The 13922-nt window shown below is 43.8% G+C and overlaps 1 protein-coding gene across 1 annotated transcript; it reads right to left on the minus strand.

Moving 5' to 3' along the window:
• Positions 1 to 511: 511 nt before the first annotated feature.
• LOC142884607 (plastin-3-like) lies at positions 512 to 12542 on the minus strand. Its single transcript, XM_076020370.1, has 16 exons — positions 12388 to 12542; positions 7197 to 7310; positions 6959 to 7110; positions 4863 to 4992; positions 4630 to 4762; positions 4391 to 4472; positions 4145 to 4310; positions 3878 to 4020; positions 3686 to 3781; positions 3387 to 3582; positions 2987 to 3065; positions 2780 to 2894; positions 2531 to 2661; positions 2242 to 2365; positions 1746 to 1870; positions 512 to 1618 (listed from the first exon to the last, which is right to left on the minus strand). The coding sequence occupies exons 2-16, from the start codon at positions 7255 to 7257 to the stop codon at positions 1486 to 1488; spliced, it is 1866 nt and encodes a 621-aa protein (XP_075876485.1). The 5' UTR covers positions 7258 to 7310; positions 12388 to 12542; the 3' UTR covers positions 512 to 1485.
• Between the last annotated feature and the right edge of the window lie 1380 nt (positions 12543 to 13922).

Genomic DNA, 13922 nt, shown 5'->3' on the forward strand with positions numbered 1-13922 from the left:
ACTAGGAGTCCTTCTAACAGTTGTTAAGTACAAGTCAGGAATGGGTTATGGAAAGAGGTTTGATGATCCCTCTGGCATAGAACAGTTCATACTGCTCAAGCAACACACAAGCGGTTAAAAGGGAAATATTTAAAAGGGTTGGAGTTGCCTAGTCAAAGCCCAAACCGCAATGCAATTGAGGTCAGGATTCAAGATTACTCTTCACCAGCAGAACTAATCCAACTTGAAGAACTGGAGCAGTTTGGTTGTGGGAAAGGCAACAATCCCAACAACGATTTATGGCAAAATTATGGCAACACAAAATATGGCTTGACAAAGTACTGTCTTTAGGGGGCTCAGTGGCTATGTACGTATGCTGGTTGTTTGCTTCACACACACACACACACAAAGTTGTGACCATTGAAATCATACAATCCCTCAAACAATCCATTTTAATTCCAGGTTGTCAGGCAGTTGGGATTTTGTTTTTGTTTTTCGAGAAGATGTCTGTTGCTAAAAAAGACAACGCAACAAGTTTTCATATCCATATTTATTGTTACATATAAAGTACTTAAAGCTTTAGACATTAGGCCAAATACAATTTGGCTGTTGTCTAAGAATATTGTAGAACTACCTGGAATGAAGTAACTGATTATATTTGGTAATGTTGAATGCAGTAGGGGGGGAAACAAAACTGGAAAAGCAAAAGTCATCTTTCAAGATGAGAGTCGGGAGTAAGGCACAGCAGACGCCCTGAGAGTCCAGTCAGCCTGCTCCTCACCCAACAGAACAATCAAAAAACGATTATAGTAAAAAAAAGAAAATACAACACACCCCAAATAACAGTATTATCCTCTCATATTGATCCAAAAACATGACGAGTAGAAGAATAAACGCCACACCAGCGTAGTCGTTACTATCATCTGACCATATGGCTTCTATATACAGATATGTAGAAGTTTTGGTGCCAGTTACAAACTCGAGCTCGGACATCATTGAAAGGAGGGGAAAGTTTTGAGATTTTTTTTAAATTGTGCTGAACCCAAACAATCCACCTCAACATGTTCTTGCCTTGTCAAGCATTTATTCATAAGTATTGGTATTCAGGAATGTGTGCTGCATGGTCAAGGATATTATTTTCTTCAGTCCAAGTAAAAATATGTAAACAACGTTGCAGGTGGAAATATGAACATTTTTTTAAAAGAAAGAAAGAAAAGAAAGCCCCAGACATTCACTGCCTTCTTCACACGGAATCCATGATTTTAACCATATTTCACTTTAAATAACAGGACATTCATTTTCAGCAAACACCACCTAACAGACGGGGACACAAGCAAATTCTGATTTTGACTTTATCTTAAAAAAACAAAAACAAAAACAACACAACAAACCAACAAAATACAAACTGAGCAAAAACAATCTTCATTCCTTCAGATGTGGCAGCTCTTTCAAAGGGCTAATGGCTTCTGGTTATGTTTTAAGTAAATGATGGTCTCCACCAGTGTCTCAGACTTGCTTCATCCCCCGACCCATCAAGCAGGCAAAGACTGTCATCACCATTTTGGGCTTGACTTCCACGAGGTCCTCGGGGAGAGCGTAGACACGCGCCCCGATCTTCCTCGCCATAGAGACTGCATACCTGGGGACCAAGTTCAACCACATCAGGCAGTTAGCGCTGGCAGAAAGGTCAATGTTGTTCTCTCTGTGGTAGCAACCCCCGCCCCCCCAAAAAAAACAAACAAACAAACAAAACAACCAAATCTTACTTGGCATTCTCCAACTTGTCGTCGCCTGACAGGCTGCCGGTTTTGACCATGTCGAAGTTGATGCTGTGGGGTTGGATGGCATCGATCAGCTCCAGGACTGCTAAACTGCTGCTGATCTCCTTGTCCTGAACAACAAACAAATAAAAAAAAAACAACATTCTGAATGAATAAATAATATTTGCAATTACTTATTTAGTTTCAGGACCTTACACTTACGCTCAAAATAATTTTTTATTGACTTGTAAGAGGGAGAATGGCACACCTGCCAGTGGCAGGAAGCCTGGCTGGCCTCAGACAGACAGAGTGGCTGGTGTAATACTATTTCACCATTATAACTAAAACCTCTTGTTTCTTTTTTGTTTAAAGGCATCACTTATTTCTTTTTAGAACAGTCACGTCACAAAATGATTTAGATTTATTGCCTGTGTAAATATTCAGATATATCCTGACCTTATGGGTATAAGTACAAGGATGAAAGAGAAAAAAAGAAAAAAACCTTAAAGTTTGTAATCTTGGTTGTTTTTCCAGCCTCGGCCAACGTTTTGTTCACCCATTTCACAATAATGTCGTCATTTACTTTCTGTCCATCACCCAGATCTTCCAGTACATTGAAAGTGTATCTAGCGGCGAGGAAAAAAGACAGTTAAAATGCATTGCAACAAAACTATTCCAGGGTTATTAGAGGGACAAATGGATTTCTGTCACTTGAAACATAATGTGCACCACTCTTCATTAACAATGAGAATGTGGCTCCTTTAAATTCTTAATGATAACTAAAGTTTCACCTCCTCATCAGCTGCCACACCAATGCCAAAGTGAGTGTGTGGTTGCCGTCGAACAGGTCCTGCCCGCCAATGCCAACGAGAGAGAACTTTGCCTTGTTGCCCAGATCCACAGCATAGTTGCAGTTCTCCAACTATGGGCACAGAACACAATAGTTGTGAGAAACGGCCAGTAAACTAAGGATCCACCCATACCCTGCCAACATTCATCTTTTTTCCCATATTTGTAGCATGTGACGTAATGCAATTGACCTTCTTCATGTTGGTTCCCATCTTGGGGTACGGTGGCTTGTTGACCTTGTTCCAGTCAACAAACATTTTGATCTTTTCGTAGAGGTTGAATATGACCATGCCGTCCTGCAGATCTCTGTGGGGGGAGGGGTAGCAGACCGTCATTCACTTGAAGTCAGATATTAGATGCACACGACAGAGCTGGAGTGATGTGTGAGCAGCACGTACCCGTACAGGTGATTGACATGTGGGTTCACTCCTAAAGAGTTCATCCAGTTTCGGAATGTCCGCTCTTCTCGTGTCTCACCTTGACCGCAAAAGGAAAATGAATCATTTCTTTGAGCTCTATTGGTTCAAAAGAACCCAGATGTTTTGACAAGTGTCTTTCTTCTTTATTTTTTTAAGTCCCTTCCACTGTCTGAAACATAAAGATTTGCTGTCTTCATAATTTATGATAGCAAATAAGTGCGCAATAGGTTTTGATGGGGCGTTAAGCATCATATATGGCAACTGAAGTCTCATTGTTTGCATCACAGTTGATTGAATGCAAAGCTCTGGTGAGAGAATCACATGTGAAAATGCTACGGCAGGGCAGCTAAACTCCAAAAATAAAGGTCTGTTTGCTCACCTTCCAACCGGTCCCAGTCCAGGTCTACGTTCTCGGGTTTGGTCAGTGCTGGGTATTTGTTGAAGAGGTTGGCTACGAAGGCCAAGTTGAGTTTGGGGCTCCCACTGATGACGTCAGTCGGGGTGACGAACTGTCTGCAGCCGAGCCGCTCGGCCTGCTGCAGCATGGCCTCGGCCCTCTTCAAGTCGTCCCGTTCCTGAACGACACACAGGGCCACAGCCTCGGGTCAGACACACGCACGCTGCACAGCCGGTACCACGTGGTGGGCGAGGCCGGCCTTGACCCTAATTAGCACTTACATTGAAGCCAGACATGTTGATGTCAATGCGGGGCTTGTCTTCCTCAGTGCCCTTCGGGGAAATTTGATTCAGGAGGTGGAAATAAGCTCTCGAGTCCTGGAAACAACACGGAAATGGTTTCAAAACCAATGAATGAAAACGGTCATTTCATATTTGAGGCTTCAGAACCTGACCAGTTTAACAGACGCCCACCTTGATGTCAGAGCTGAAGTTGTTGATCTTTTCCCACCCAGCGTTTTCCAGGTGGAAGTTGGCCCAGCGGAGCAGCAGCTCCTCGGGGGACAGCTTCATCAGGTCCTCCAGGGTCTCCCCGTCTCTCAGTAACGCTGCCAGAGCTGTTGAGGGCAAACGGTGGTCAAGCGAGTAACAGGACAGACCAGAGGGCACCACTGACGGCGACTCAAACCAAAACATGTGCTAGGTCAAGGATGCACCAGCTTTTCTTTTTACTCTCCGTACCTTCATTTCTGCTGAGCTCGATATCGGCAAACAGTCCGATCTTGATGATCTGCCAGAGGAGGCCCAGCACCAGGTGAGGCTTCCCCGCTTTCAGGTCAAAGGCACCGATATTCACCACATGGCAGCCGATGGCAGATGCCGAGTTCAAGGCCAGGTTCAGGTTCTCCTGCAAGGCACCAACAGGAGTCAGGAGGGATCGTGCAAAAGAAAAAATACACAGCCCTCCAGTAAGATTCATGTGGCAACCTGCGTCGTAAACTCTGTCAGCTTCTTCTTGTTGATGGTCCTCTCGTCGATGGTGTCTGGCACCGACAGGTTGACCATTTTGCTGTGCAGAAGCCAAGAGCGAAAACATCAAGATTGATCCCATCTACCACAGAGTGCCAGTGTTGACAACTTTCAGGCTCTTTAAGGCACATGCAGGAACCTTATGGATTCATTTTTTTTTTCAACTTTTCTGATCAAGAGTACTTATGAGGTCTCACCAGAGGATGATACCGTCTCGGACAGACTTGAAGAGAGCGTCCGAGTCGGGATCCATGGGCAGGACGTGCTTGCAGTCAGGGTCGTCTTTCAGCGCCGTGTTGATCCAGTTCGTAAAGGCAATCTTCTCTTCCTCTGCAGATCGCAAGCAAACATCAGAATGACACCGAAAAGAACAGGGACAGAACGGGGCAGAGACAATGTTTTGGAACATTAATTGTGCTGTGAGTCCCACCAGAGAATGAGTGCTGTGTGCCTTCGCTTGAAAGCTCAGACGTTCCTCCGATGGCCAAGATGCCTTCTTTTCTGTTCAGGACTTTCCGGAAAGTCTTTGCCACCGCGCTGCCCCTCAGCTCCTGGACTATCTGGAAGAAAGAGAGAGACCAGAAGAGTGATATCAATTATTACTGTGCGTAACATCTTGCATTTCTAGAAAAGGAATGCATCTTTTTCTAAAACATACACAAAGAGCCATACACAAATGAAGCACCAAGATATATGCTCATGTTGACTGCATGCAATCATGTTTATGGCAGTGGTAAATGAGATCCACCACATGTTCAGAAATCAAGACAAACTGAAGCAGAACATTTTTTACTACTGGAGTCATGAGCAAATGCATTAAATTTTTTATTTTTTAACATTTCAATCTGTTTAAAATGACATGGAAAAGCAACTGGTTGTCAAGGTCAGAAGTTTGAACCACTTCAAGGTTCAAGGTGAACTATATTGTCATTCTTCTTTGTAATCCAGGCACATGGCTGAATGAAACTATGTCCTTTCAGTCTCCAGGTGCCAGGACAAAAAACCCCAAACAAGAACACACACACAAAAAAGATTTATCTGGGGCACAATAGGCTGAGCTACGAAAAGGTTTCGACATGGAAAATTCAAATGGGATTTAGTGGGAATTTAAAATTCAGTATCCGGTGGTGGTTTCTACTTTTTGGGCTGTGTAAATCCTTTTGTTATCTGTGTGCAGCTCCTGTTAGCCACCACAGCAGCCAAGGTCATTGTGCAGACACAGAAGCGCTGCTCGGGTTTCTCCCCTGCGGCAAGATCAGAAAAAGCAAACCACGCCACAAGAAGGCAGCGTGAAAAGTGCAGAATGAACTGCTTAATACTTTTGTACTGGTGAGCGCTTTTATCATCTTGCTCGGCCTATCGGATACATTAAGAGCTCTGTGCTCACACTCTGTGTGGCTTATAATGAGGTAGAGCAATGCAGCTGCTGCTCTGGTAAAATGCATCTCTTAATTTGTAAAAAATAAAAATAAAAATAAAAATAAAAATAAAATCCTGGTGTGATAACGATAAGTTTGACACTGCGTCAAAAAACTGCGGCGCACAAATATCTACACAATCTTGACCATACAAGGAAGAAAGTGTCCCTGTTGTCTGAGCCAAAGGCCATTTTTCAGTCAACACTTGGGTTCATATGCTGAAAGAAACGTCCCCTCATTAATCCCAGAGAACATTTGAGCTTGATTGTTTAGCCTCAATTTCATCTGCAAAAGAGGCTTTCTTTTAGGCACAACCGTAAAACAATGGGACCCCTGCGAATAAGGAAGTCCCAGAAGTCCTCCCTCCCTTCCCAACAGCACATGGAAGTAGGATGTTGTTTGTACTCGCAAAACCCAGTTTTGTATCGCCACAAAAATGAAGTCATCAAATGCTCACTAGGTCAAAAGATGTTGTCGTTACAAACTCAGGATTTTTTTTTTTAACGCTCACATCAGTTTTCTATCTTCTATCTGCTTCCCTTTACACAAATAAGTTTGGTATGGAGTAAATAAATAAAAAAAGAGAGGGTCATGGAAAACAGTTGTCACGTTGAAACCACAAAGACTCCCTCAAATTACAAGATGCAGAGTGAGACGGCTGCCGTCTGGGTTTAGCCGTGCTACTGCCGCGTCAAGGTTTAAATCTAGTAACGGCAAAATAATCTGCTGCACACACTGGAAAAGCAGCCGCTCAGACAGAGCAGCAGCAGTAGTAGCTGGCCTCTGTGTGGAGCTACTCAACCTTAATGACTGCTCCCTCTTCTCGGCTGAAACAAAATACTGGAACTCACACCACTTTGCTGACCTCACTTCCACATTCCTTGAGCGCGTATGTGTGTGTGCGTGCGGTTTTTTCGGGGGCTTTTCAACGCCGCCGCCGCCGCCGTGCAAGCAGATGCTAAAATATGCCTTAGCATGAGCCGCCCTGTTGAGGAGGGCGAGGTGCTTACAGGCTAGGAGACAAAACAAAGGCCGACTCACTGAGGGGAAAATGCTCGGGGGTAACGGCCTGCACCGCTCCACGGTGGCGAGAGTCGGGCGTACGTACCGCTAAAAACTCATCGAAGCTGATCTTGTTGTCCTGATTGCGATCAAGTTTCTGCATGATCTCTCGAAACATGTATCCCGGTACGTCGTGGCCGGCATTTTTCAGGAGCTCGTGGAGTTCATAGTCGCAGATGTGGTTGTCGTTATCCAGATCTGCAGACACACAAACATGTCATTTAAAAACGAGAGACTAGAGCTCTGGTGAAGATTGAAAGTCTGAATTAAGTACATCAACTCACCAATTTTGCGAAATATCTCCCGCATCTCCTCCACTTCCTCTCTGCTGATCTTTCCAGACATGTTTTTTTTTCTTCTGTGATTGACCTTAGGTGGTCAGCCAGAAAAAGGTGAGACTGTAGAACAGGAAATGACAAATTAAAGAGAGAACCTCATCAGCCTCCCATGAACCTCCCTTGAGCCCATTAATCACATCCACGCTCCTGTAATTTCAAGCACCTTCAACCCCCTGAAACCAATTCTACCTCACCACTTTTCTGCCCTCTCGCCCTCAGACACATGGCCTATCCGCCCTGGATGGATGAAAGAAACCCCTTATCCCGTGTTCCAAGTTGAAGAACTCTTTAACTAGTACCTCGTACAGCAGACTCCCCTCAGACCCCCATCCACACTGATTCTAATCTGCTGTTCTTTTCAGTTTCTCTCCCCACTTCTTTTCCTTTTCCAAGCATGCCGCTCTCCCATAATCAGAGTCATTTCCTGTTGGCTCCCATTGTGCCTGAACAAACCTGGCTTGCAAAGTGCCACAAATACTCTCAGACAATAAATCTGCTTTACAGATCATACAAATGAGCTCTTTTTTGTGGATGATTGTGTTGTTTTGTCTGCACAGCAAATAACATCAGCACAATTCTATTCTGGGCTTTCGATTTTATTTCCCACAAACTCAAAAAAGAAAAATGCAACAAGGAAACAATAGAACTGACTAGTAGTCTTCTAGCCACAGTTAACACTTTAGTGTCTTTTAATGTGCCGTGTGGAATATTTGTCAGACTGCTATAAAGTCATCCCCTTTGAAGAGAAAAAATTCCAGAGCTTTTCGTGTGAAACATAAAAGTTCTTTCGGGAAAGGTGTGAAAGTGGTTTACACTCGGCAGTAGAAAAGATTTAAATGGTCTCTAGAGGTATTTTTGCTGACAACACAGTCATTACACAAGTCTGACACAAGTCCTCTAGAATAAGGCGTCCATTTGAGAATCAACAGATTGGGGGGAATTTCTCTGCCAACCTCCTTCCTGTTGGCAGGGTGGGAGGACCGCTCTGAGCAGGCCGGTATAGATGGAGCTACTCAGTGAGAGCGAGGCCGTCCACCCTGCCTGCTCTCTAAGGCAAAACTGGTATGGTGGCATTCCAGCTCAACACAACAGTCCACAAAACAAAGATGTAGTTTATACTGTGGTTTGCTGAGGACCTTGAAAATCTCCCCTCACACTCCCCCACCCGAAAGACAACAAAAGTGTGTTCCCGTTGGCGCATTCAAAGTAACAATGTGAAGATAAATTGCAAGGATGGAACTGATTTTGCAGCGTGGGACTTAGAGAATTAGTTTCATCATTGGTAACAACGTTTGAAGGTTTGAACTTTTTGAATGTAGCTGATTTTTCGGCGGTTTGCCCGCGGCCTCATTGAAACACACATTCAACAGACAACAATGAACAAACGTCCTCCAGCCGCGCGCCCTCTTTCATGAATGAAACTATTAATAGTCTTCATGAGAGATGATTTAACAGCAGCCATGTGGTCTTAGAGATATGACTCAGTTCCTGTCATGCCCCTCAAACGGACAAAGCCAGTGATGAAATATTAACTCTTTGACCACCTAATGAGTCTGTTGCCAGTCTGTCGTCTCAGACAGAGCGAAAAAAATGGTTTCTGAGGGAGAACAGTGACGCCGTGCAAAACGTCTGAACGTTACTCGGAGGAAACACAGAAAACAGGGTGTTTTCCCTCTTGAAAACCAGGCGAGGGCAAACTTCTGACTAAACGATTAGGAAAATGACGATGCCAGCGTCGCTATATTTAACCTCTCCCCAGAGGGATGTGAAATGCGGCTGATGAAGTCAGCCCGACTATACAAAACACGTCTTCATGCCAGCCTGAGTCACACCCTCGGCGGGGCAAAAGAGAAAAGAGGTTAAGTACACGGAGCAAAGGCCCAAATGCCCGCAGACAAATGTGAGGCGTATCGCTGGCGGCGCAGAAGAATGGAGGGTTTGTGCGCCGTCGCCAAACCACGCAAGTAGATCCTGCCTGTGGCACAACATACGTTCGCTGCGCCGGGCTGCAGAGACAGTTGCTGGCTGTGACAGCTGGACGACGCGCTTTCAGGGAGCACTCTTCAGCACTCTTCAAGCTAACGCAACAACGAGTCCCTAAATGGAGCGGTTCCAGTTTGCCTAAAAGCATCAATAATACTGATGGAGTTTGAAGTCAATACCTGGCCGCAAGGCAAATTGTAATATCAAGCATTAAGGTCCACAAATGCCAGGAGAGAAAGAAAAGGCAAATAGAATTGCAATACCACTGTACAGAGGAAGCTCGATTCCAATAGGCTTTTGCTGAAAATGCTGCAAATTGTGAAAAGCTGAATCTATGGGTGGAAAATAATGAAATATGTAAAAGTGGTGAATACTCTGTCTCAAAATTATGGAAAACTCAATGATGAGATGTTTTAGGACATTTGGAGCCAATAAAACCATAAAATAATACATCATAAATACCAACAATTACCAGACTTTTGTCCTATAAATCGCTTCATCAATAATTCTGTTCTTGATTGCTTGTTTACTGGACTGGAGTATTTGGTTATTTTCTTTTGAATCCCAGCTTTAATTATTGTGCCATTGCAGTGTTTTACAAGTGCCACTAATTGATCTCTGCAGTCGCCATAAAGTGAGGGCTGCTGCCACATGGTTCAGTTAAGTGTGCGACACACCCCGTCCTCCCGTATTTCATCAACAGAGTTAACATGGGAAATGCAAGTCTCTCAAATAGCTTGGGCTCCATTCCAATGTGTGGTCAAGCTCTCATGCGCACACACCCAACAGAGACTGCAAAAGCATCGGGATTCTGTGCTCAGTCCCGGGCCCAGATGTGAGGTAAAGTGACTCATAAACACCCAAACGCTCTGTAATGGCGGCCCTGCATTTCCCGTACGTGGATGAGTGGATAAGATAAGCGTGGATGAAGTCAGGTGAGGAGGATGGGGGTGGGGGGTTTACACAACCCTAATATCAAGTCAATCTGCCGTGGATTACAGTCGCTCACAAAAGGTGGCAGAGAATCAAAATCAAAACCACCTCCATCATTTGGAGGTGGTTTTGATTTTGATTCCATCTCAAATGCAAAACAAACGAGTTTGCAAAGTGAATCCCAAAGGGAGATATTTACAAGAAGAGAGAAGAAGAAATTCCTGCCAACCTCCAGGTAAGAATGTCATTGGACAGGTTGTTGCTCAACAGCTAAATCACATGTGTCGGGTCGGGCAAGAGCGGCACACCCACAACGGTCTGCAGTTACTTAACAAAAGCGACGCACAACACCATCATTCGTCAAACAGTGTATAATCACACCGTGCAAGGGCCACCCTTTCCCTGCTGCAGCCATGACGTGTATGCCCTTTAACTAGTAGGACTTATTGCACCGTGTTACACCATGTTTTCTCTTCACTGGTGTGATTTAATGTACTTTCAAACTTGCATCATTTTTTTTTTTTTGCAGAACAGTGGCTTTAGATTCTCCTTTGATACGCCTTTATAAGGTGATGTCTTAGCCTTTGTTCTAGGTTCTATATTCCAATTATGGGGAAGAAAAAAACAACAGCTGGAACAGCAACTGGAAGTAATAAGTGCCTGAATCCCTCTCCCTGTGACAGCCAGTGAGTACAGAGAAGCACCTGTTCAAAAATCCTGACAGGGCAGAAAGTGAGGCGACCTGTGAATTCAGCTCTTCACACTTCCTCCCTCCCCCCTCCCTCTCAGCCGTCTGGTTTGTCTTTACAGAGATAACATCAGCTGTGTTATAATGTCTGTATTTGAAACACACAAGAGGTGCCCTCACGTGCTTCTTTTGCTATTTTATTTTGGCTATAGTGCACATACGCTGTATGTGTGTGTATGTGCATGTATGTGTGGGCATGTGAAAGAAATTTGACCAAGCCAAAAAGGTCAATGGCAAAACTGCAATATGAATTGACAGCCCTTTAGTTTCCCACAAAGCGCATGGCGAAAAAAAAAACAGCATTTTTCCCTGGCAGACAAAAAAAAAAAAAAAAAAAAAAAACCTGGACAACGTTGAGTAAAACATTATGTAAAGTCCCTTCATGTGAACTCCCAACGCGAGAGCTCACTTTCAACGTCGTCAAAGCCCAGACATGGAGCAACTGTGAAGGAACCATGCTGACATATTTTGATCTGAATCACATTTGGCAAGTGTTCAAAAGTCTATGTTGTTCCATCAGACGGCCTTGTTATTCAGTCCCGACAGTGATTGGAATTCCAGGTGCAAGCCTACTGCTGCAGCCCCAGATGGCTGGACAGGAAAAATCTGGTAACTCACTCACATCATTACAAAGTTAAAATAGCACCACTGTTTTTGGCTCAAACTAGTGGGGCTCTATGGTTTTTATTCTCAGTGTATCAACAATCATAACTCTTTCACGATAGACGGCTAAATGAAGGTCTTGCAGCAACAATGTCTTTTAAATAAATAATAAATGGGACCAGCTCATGCGGATCGGGTGATTCGAGTGTTGTCTGAAGTAGTTTAAGAGACGTAAGACGGAGTCACAACACGAGAAAGTTTTTGGGAAGAAGAGAAGAATGTGCGACGATCCAATAAATTAATAAAAATCAAGCCATTTACTGTTTCATATAGAAGAACTAGCCTGGGTTCCGTTAGGATTAAAAGCCAATAAATAATAATAATTGTGCCGCCTAAAAGTCCTACGTGAACTAGGGAAAAGCCGGATACATCCCTTTACCTGTGTTATTTCTCATGTTTAGAAATGCAGCATATAGTAAATGACAGAATGCAGACGTTATCAAGTTTCCTTTGCAACTCGGCTGAGTTTTAAATGGCTACACCGTGACTGTGAATGATTCGGTTCTTCTAAGCAAAATAGCCCCACCACGGTTTAATTCCCCAAATTCATTACATTTCGGTCCATTTAAACGCTGACAGCGTGAATTGACGAGGCTAAAGCTACACGGCTAACGAACAGACATGCAAGTTTGACTGGCAGGATACTAACTATCCCTGTCTCCAACTGATGGTACATCCCCGCCGAGCGGACAATAGAGGCTCTCTCACAGTACCGGAGGGATGCAAACATAGCGTATTATTTTAGCGGACGCTACAAACAAATTCTAGGGAGCTGGCGGGTGTCAAAGTTGCCAGGAAATTTGTACTCACTGACGGTGCTCCCGAAATTCCAGACAGCGACCACTGTGCAGCCCTGCCTCCTCCACGTAGAGACAAAAAGTAGACGGCGGTTGGAATGTAGCCCCGCCCTTTCGGTGACGTCACTCACTGGAGGCTGGCCCCGGCTTGCAGCCCCCTCCCCCGTCCCACTTCGCCTCGGCTCTCAACGGTTTTTTTCTTTTTTCCGAGCCTGGCTGGAATATATATATATATATATATATATATATATATATATATATATATATATATATATATATATATATATATATATATATATATATATATATATATATATATATATATATATATATATATATTAGCTAAATAAAATACGGATGGAATTTTGTAGACAAACGAACAGAATACAAAGGGAATTCAAAACTTCAAAGTTGTTTTTGGAGGCGACTACAATTGTGACGTCACGAATGCAGATGGGTGGGGCAGGAAGTGATTTGTCCACAGGAATAAGCCAAAAGCACGCCTAAATTTTGTGCTGTCTGTGGCTGTCCTAATCTATCAAATTACGGACAAACAAAAAGCTTCTTCGTATCACAAAAGTGCTCACTTAAAAGGAGGAGAAATGGAGAAAAAAAAAAAAACACACCCTAAAACGGCAGCAGACGTGGATTAAAAACTTTGGTCTGAGGTCAGGCGGAGCGGAGTGGGAGAGTGGATGATATATCTGATGCAAAATGACGAATCATCATATAAGAAGGGTAAAATTGTTCTCCTCCCTGATGGTTGGGCCTGATTGGGGTCGTGCATAGAGCAGAACTCACAGCCAATCAGGGACCGAGAGAGGTGGCTTTGAATGTTTCAGTGACCACCAGTTACCGCTTCGTTAACGGTAAGGGTGGGGGAGTCTTACCCGACCAAGCTAAAGGCAATGGCCCGTGGCTCAGTAAACAAGTTCACTTTGCATTATTTCTGTTCACCTCATGATGGCAGCACTGTTCCACACTTAGTGGTTTGTAGTCACGCAAAGCAAATGTAGATATACGGTATTACTGAGGAAGCACACAGACGGAGCTAACGTTTCCGACCACCTTGTCAGTGGATGATGGTGGGTATCTGGAGGCGGAGTGGCCAGAGGATTCTGGGAGACATGCTCTAACCGTTCGAGCTTCTTTGGTGGCAGACACCACCTCCAGACGGAGCAGACACGACTTTAACAGCAATCTCATTTGCCAAGAGACCGTTGCTGTTATCAAAGAATTAAATGTGCGAAGATATTTAGCACAATTCCAGCCAGGCTCGGAAATTACGGTGCAGCAGTCATTCTAAGTCTAAAGTTTGGGCATTTGTCGCTTTCCAGGTTGAATTTAAAGAAGACTTTTTTGGTTTGGAAAACATTGAAAATTTTAATTTAGTGATTTCATTTATTTATTTATTTTTTACAGCCTAAGTTGTTCGTACGGTTGTTCAATTGTTCCACTTTTCAGACTGAGTTTGAACAAGAGTAGACTGTCTTCTGGCCCCAGAGGAAAGAATTTATTTTAGTATATTTCTTTCATTTCATTTTTCAA

This window comes from Nelusetta ayraudi, unplaced genomic scaffold (genome assembly GCF_046127955.1).
Source record: "Nelusetta ayraudi isolate G7.1 ecotype Tasmania unplaced genomic scaffold, CSIRO-AGI_Nayr_v1 ptg000011l, whole genome shotgun sequence".
NCBI classification, from domain to species: Eukaryota; Metazoa; Chordata; class Actinopteri; order Tetraodontiformes; family Monacanthidae; genus Nelusetta; species Nelusetta ayraudi.